The sequence below is a fragment of the Saccostrea cucullata genome, unplaced genomic scaffold (genome assembly GCF_032062105.1).
Source record: "Saccostrea cucullata isolate Sc308-1 unplaced genomic scaffold, CSIRO_AGI_Scuc_v1 ctg3254, whole genome shotgun sequence".
In the NCBI taxonomy this organism is placed as follows: domain Eukaryota; kingdom Metazoa; phylum Mollusca; class Bivalvia; order Ostreida; family Ostreidae; genus Saccostrea; species Saccostrea cuccullata.
In genome coordinates this window covers 27,653-34,783 of record NW_026935572.1, presented here as the reverse complement: position 1 = coordinate 34,783, position 7,131 = coordinate 27,653, and the positions used below count along the sequence as shown (strand labels likewise).

Here is a 7,131-nt window from a genome sequence, read left to right as displayed (position 1 = left end):
TGCCTTTAATTTACAATATAGATTGATAAATTTGGACCCACAATAAAAAAGTAAATAAAAGAATTGGAGTGAAACATTCATGTTTATAGCCTGAATGAAGAAGTGAACATGTACCCGGTATAAGAATCAATTTTCTTATAGTTTCTTATATGTTCCCTCAATACAAGCGATGCATTCTTTTGAAAAATGAAGCAAAAGACATTCAAGATACAGTAATGAAGCTTTAATCTGATAGATGGTCATTGGCATACATATAATAAATCCAAAATACAGTGTTAAAGATGAGAAATGAAATTGGAAAGGCAACTCTTGAGACTTTATCTACCGTGCGAGCGGTTTTGAGATAGTCAATTTTTTTCACACCGATCGTCTTCCGTACATCAATGCACCTCACTGGAGTTCCTCCTTCAGAATTCATTAGAGGATGTGACGCTTGAACCTAAAATAAATAATATAAGATCTAAAAAGTGATATTAGCAACATTTTGACTTTTGGAGCATTATTATGCGTGTGTATTAAACAATGTAAAAACCGTTAAAAACCGAGTTTTGAATTTGACCTCTAGTGCATATACATGTAATTGCCATGCAAACAATACTGAATTTTTCAAATTAACATGTAAAATTTTAAGCTGTTTATTTTCTTTTGCATTTATTAATCCTTTTCCCTATGAAGGTTTTTTTTTTTTACCAATTCCAAATCCGGATGACACACATTTCCTGTTAACATCTATACTGGATCAGGTGTAAGAATTCATTTAACAGCAAATTAACTTACGTTCATTAAGGTATCTTTCAACATCGATTTTTGGTGTCGTCGTGTTTGAACATTGATATAGGCATACTCTAGTAAGGCAGCAAACACGAAGACTAAACACATTGAATTCCAGACATCTATAGCCTTAATATAAGACACACGTGGCAATGATGCTCTTATTCCGGAACTTTGCGTGGTTATGGTGAGTACTGTTAAAACACCCAAGGAAATTCGGGCTGGAATGGCATCTACGTGTACCCAGAATGAGACCCAAGAAAGGATGACAATGAGGATGCTTGGAATGAAGACCTGGGCCATATAATATCCAATATTTCTTTGAAAATGTAGTGTCGTTGTCAGGCAGGTAAAACTTGCAACTAAATGAAATGAAAATTTATCATATAAATGTACATCTATATATCATTCAGTCTGTGCATGTACATGGATATACTATACATATAAGAATAACTTATATTAGCCTATCAATACGAGCTCGTAAGAATGCTGACTGGTCGAAAGGGGATGATTAGTTCTTTACGACGCCTGATCCCGCCGATGGTGTTTTAGAGGCAGTTTCCTATGCTCTCATATTTTATTAATTCAGTGAGCTTGAGAACCGTTCGTTAGCTTTCAATTCACTATTTACCCTAATCCTGTTGTCAGAGAAAAATGAAGTTGATTACAAACCAGAGCTATATTTGAAAGTGCGAGAACATTTTCTAATGGAAGGTTGATCTCTGAAATGGAACTGTGGCATTTCTACTTCATCCACGATGACAGCATTAACTGGCTTCCAGTTAAAAAGGACATTTTCTTCAGTATACCCATCTAAGAAAATAGGAAAACAATATTTATGTAACGTACGTTTAAAATTTGCTTCCTTTCGTTCTCTAGATCTGTTTCTAAGTACGAGATCTTTAAACTGGTTTTTATGACAATGATGATTTCGAAGTTTCAAAGTTTAACAGTCTTCATTCAAACCAACGACTGCATTGCATTGATATGGGATACTTTTAATTTTTGGCTTGATGCCTTTTAATTTTAATGACTTTAAGAAAAAAACGAAAAAATAAGCATTTGCTTTTATCATATTATTATTTATAATGCTGGATATAAATGGGAAGAGAAGACGCGTCAAGCTTCAGACATGATTTGCTTTACAAATTTGAATAATTTTTTCCAAGGGTCAGGGAATTTCTGGATTCATTCAACAAAACTTACTCAGATTTTTCGTGATACATTGGCTCTGTTTGAAATAGAGATATTAATACATAATAGACATAGCTGAAAAACTTACATGTTTCTATGAAAACAGGGCAATCTTGTTCGTCCATGGGATAGTTGTACAAATTCATACGGCATGTTAACGTCAAAGACAACCTTAAAAAGATTGTTTTTCCATCGTTAATGTGCAATGCATTTCTATCTTGAATTTGGTTTTCAAGAATTATGAAGACTTACATAAATTTTGACTAATGATTTATCTTTAATAGATACCCTTTAAAATATACATGTAAATATTTATTATTGCAGGAACTAATGATAATTATGGATTATAGAAAAAAGTCCTACGTTTGTTGCTATAAAATATTAACTCCTGACTTTCAAACTTGAATCATTGTATGGTCACTACCTGACGCTATAGAAGACGGTACCGTTTCTGCTGATGTGAAGGAGTTTGTTAGGGACAGTAATGACGTGGAAGTGTCCCTCCTTTTCGTTGGGAAAATAAGTATCTGGGATCCAAACGGACGCCATCATCCGCTGGTCAAGTTCAAGGTTACTGAAATTACTTAAGTGCTCAAAGTTGAGGCGTGGGTCCACCCATGTTTGCCTCAAAAACACCTCCATTGATAATTCCTAAAAATGTTGGTTTGTGCACAGTAAAATCATATAATCTCTGAGAAGAAAAGGATTAGTCTTTGTAAAGCTTTTTTGTTGGAAATACTGACATAAAATCATAAGTTAATTCTAAAGTAAAAAAAATTGTTTACAACTAACCATCGCCATCTCGTTGATGGAGTTGATGCTCATGATATGAAATTGCAGAGTGACGTTTGTGGCGCGATCTATAAGTACAAACACATTTTTTAACAAATGTAACTATGTTAAGCTCCTTTCTGTCCGCTATCATTTTGTTTATTAATAAGAATTCAAAGAGTGTTTCAACGTAATGGTTCTCATGTATTCTGAACTAAAATGATCTAAAGAAAGAACGTCTGTTTAGTTTTAGGTTGTCAGCAGTCTGTGCACTTTTTTGTACATGAGTATTCCCCCAAAACCACTGGGCCTATTTCAGCCTCATTTAATTTCGCAATAATTATTTTTGTAAAGAGGATTCAAGTTGTACGAATAGAGCCTTGTCCATTTAAGGGGGAGATAATTAAAAAAATACTTGTCAAATTGGTTGCATCTTTTCTTTTTATCCAAGAACAAATGTGCACAAATGTTAAACTTATATAACATGGAAACGCCCTTACATGGAATAGAGAGTTTATACAAATTACCTCCTACTCTATGTCTGGACATACTGTAACTATGTAAAGAAAAATCTAACAAAATCTCAAGATTAGCAGGATCATGAATGTCATGGAGCATCCTTAGTAGAAGCAAGTTTGCTTGAAACATTTTCCTGTAATTTTAATGTGCCTATTTTAAAAATAACTTGATCCCCTTAAAACGGACATTTTTCACAGTCGACAGGGTCCCAGGGATGACGTTGTTTATTCCTCCCCGATTCTACTACTAAATCTCTTGGGAGACCTGTTTTTGCCCTGTTCACAGGTATGCATTGTTTGTGTGTCTGTTTTTTTTAAATGGATTGCTGTTCGTTGACTTTACCTTTTTTTTTCTTTTATATAAATTCCATTATTAGTTATCAGGACATTGGACACGGAGATATCAAGATAAAATAGGTTGAAGCAAATCCACATTAATCATAGTAGTATTGAAGCACTCCAAGGTATAAATAAAAGTTCTCTAACTTCTAGATGTATTATAACATCTTAGGAATAGTGTGGTGTCATATTCTGGGAAAAAGGAAATGGCTGGGTAACAGTGTAAGTTTCCTACAGATTCTGAAGTGTTTTTTGAACAGGAAGACGTCTTCACTTGAATTAAGTACATTATTCTTGACAAAAAAACTAGAAGAGCATAAAGCATAATTATCTCCTTCAAGTGACTGAAGATCGACATATTTATTTTATTTGAAATCAATTGTACATGTCATGTAGTAGATATTTTTTTCTACACATTCAGAATAATTTAAACATTGTATTGAAGGATACATAGCTGAATGATCATAGATAACCAAAAATTATAGATTTTATTTCTGCACATCAATCTTCGGCATAATCTGAGAATCTGACCTATCAGAAAACATCTGACAATTCCCTGCGTTACAAGCACTAAAGAACCGGGAGAATAAACAAGGGTAATTATTTGTAGACGATATCCATGTAAATAGGAAAATTGCAGGGAAAATTGCCGGTCATTTTCACCATGGAATTGGTGGTTGAATGTTCTAGGCAATACTGCTGAACATAAAGTTGTATGTGGAGTGTTTGGAGACAATGGATCTTGGCCATTCAATATTGTGTGTTCATTTATTATCGAAGTTATGAATAACTGCCAGTCGATAATTGAAATTATACCCTATATACATTTGTATATACAATAGATTTAACATATTTTTGAAGAAATTAATGACATGCCACATGTTGACGTATACATTTTTAAGGGAACAGTAATTTAATGAAAACTAATAAATGAATTAATTCATTTCATTAAATCAATGGAAATTGGTATTATTGATGTAAAGTGATGTGAATTAATGTGAAAACAGAAAAGAGTCTCATAAATCCAAGAAGGCAAAAATGTTGACCCCTAAGGCCGGTTTACACTATGCATCTTGACACATGCATCTAAACACATGCTTCAATTTTGATGCATGCATCTTCTTATTTACACTATGTGTCTTGATGCATGCATCTTTAGAATACTTTGTAAAGATGAAATTTATCTACTTAAAAAAATAACAATACCTTCAAATTTCATTTCCATATTTATTTATAGCTGAACAAATCATTCTTAATTTCCTTTTTATGACAATTCTTGGAAGATATAATTTATATTTATTCCAAAACAAAACCCCCTCTATATTATAATAGTCAAATAAGTTTTCCTAATAGTAGTTTTAATCAGTATTTTCTGTTTTTTGTTTATCTTGGGAAACTATTTTTGCAATTATATGAAGGAAAATATGGCTTATGATTCAATCTCAACTACCTTTCTTTTTTTTTACAAAGAAATAAACATTTCTTCAATGCTGCAACACCCATTTAATTTGAAACAAGGGGCTTTTACACTATGAATCTTGACACATGAATCCAAGATGCATGTGTCAAGATGCATAGTGTAAACCGGCCTTTAAAACAGCAGAGGTTGGATCATGTGGCTTACAGTAATAAACAGGCCCTATGATAGTCATACCTATGTATTGAACAGATATATATGTATAGAAGTGCAATTTTATTTTACAATAATGATCGAAAAAAGGTATCAAATATGACAAGCAACTAATGAACTTGCGATTGGTTAAAATATCTAACCGTAAATTTTGCAAAAAATCTCACTTTAAAACAAGGCTCTTATTATCATTGTAATCTACTGTAATTGTTGTCTTTAGTTAGTTATTATGCCTCCAAATATGAAACAGAAGTGACAGACGCCGTCTTTTTTTTTGAGTTTACAAGAGTTAATCAAGTCGTCATATTAATTGAAGTAACTATTGTTAACTGTAAATGTCAATATATCTAAATATTGAGTTGAAGCCCACAGTAAGCCCATTCGTCTCATGAAAAGTTTTGAAAAAAAAAAACTTTACTTCATAGGAGTGTAAAAATTCTAACAATGTCGGTTAATAAAGTAGAACCTATTGTCATTGTAATTACCTATTTATGAATACGTGTGAGCATAACGAACAGTGATCGAACTCAGAAAACCTTACGTGAACAGGCCTTAAATAGGGACTAGAAATTTCAGAGATGGGATCAGGTGACTGGGAGGAGTAAACATCCTTTGCTATATAAGCAATGTTAGAATCTGACTACAACAACCTGCTAAGAATAAACAAGGCTTTATTTCATTTTAAATTTCACTTAAAATAAAATTCAAATAAGAAGAGTCAGAAAGTATTGTATTACAGTACCTTCTTCATAATTTGGTGCAATTCTTGCATCGTATCTTGATGAATTAAGTAGGTGATTCAATATTTCTTTCCTGAAAAAAAGAGAGTAAAATTAGATTGCTTAATATGTATAGAAATATTATTTGATATATTCATGACTTAATTTCATCATAATAAACATAATAAAACGACGGGGATCAGTATTTTCACTTTGTTAAGTTTTAACTTATTAGGAATGTAAACGCCTAGTTAAAAAATAATTGTCAATAAAATAGTGTTGTTAAAAAGAAAAGTGCTGCAATTTATCGCTTTTAATGTTCTCTCTATAGGAATTTGCAAAAATCATAATTAACTGTAATTGTTTAAAATTTTCTCGAAAAAGATTCGGCTGCCTTTCATTAATATACATATCATGCTAAGTCCACTTTACAAGTAAGGCGTGTACTGTAACTCAAGGTTGCGGGAAAATGAATAAGAGAGGACACAAAACACTGCTGCACGTGTGATTTGGCAAAGAAGCCATAAACATCTGTGATGTGTTATCAATTACAACTGATAAACAATGTAAATGATATGCTGTCTGCATCTGAATTATAAACACGTTCATCTTATGAATTTTCTATTTAATTTAATTCTTATTAATATTGGATGCTAAATGAATATGTAATTAAAGTCTCATTTAAACATGTTAAAAGTGAGTCAAAGTTGAAAAGTTTTAGGAACAATTCTTATTCATCGTATTCATTATTTTTTTTTTGTTTATCTGCATGTCTATCATTGGAAAAAAGCACGAATCTAATATAATAATTTTGAACTGAACTCACCTTGCAAGTTCACAAAAACACAAAGAAAGCCGGTAGAAGGTCACAACTATAAGCACAAATCTCATAGCTAGTGTACACCCAGCGCCTACATTGATTAAGGTAAAGCCTCAAATACATCAATCCCTGTTCAAAATGGAATAGCATGTATATATGTGTTATTGATCTGGATCGCCTTTTCTCTCTACCAGGAGAACAGAAACTCAATACACATACAATAGGTAAAGCAAACACAGTGTTGTGTGTGTATATGACTTTTTCAAACTCGATTTACTTGTTGCATAATCCTAATTACTATAATAATAATAACGAACATCAATTATGTCATATGTACTCTATTTGCATTACATAAAATGATTTACCATA

At 32.1% G+C, this 7,131-nt stretch overlaps 1 protein-coding gene across 1 annotated transcript; it reads right to left on the bottom strand.

The window, feature by feature from the left end:
* Positions 1-208: 208 nt before the first annotated feature.
* LOC134243285 (glycine receptor subunit alpha-1-like) lies at positions 209-6,999 on the bottom strand. The gene is made up of 8 exons (XM_062725515.1): positions 6,769-6,999; positions 5,966-6,036; positions 2,758-2,825; positions 2,390-2,616; positions 2,054-2,136; positions 1,444-1,584; positions 778-1,133; positions 209-439 (listed from the first exon to the last, which is right to left on the bottom strand). Exons 1-8 carry the CDS (start codon positions 6,831-6,833, stop codon positions 224-226), a joined length of 1,227 nt encoding a protein of 408 aa, XP_062581499.1. The 5' UTR covers positions 6,834-6,999; the 3' UTR covers positions 209-223.
* Between the last annotated feature and the right edge of the window lie 132 nt (positions 7,000-7,131).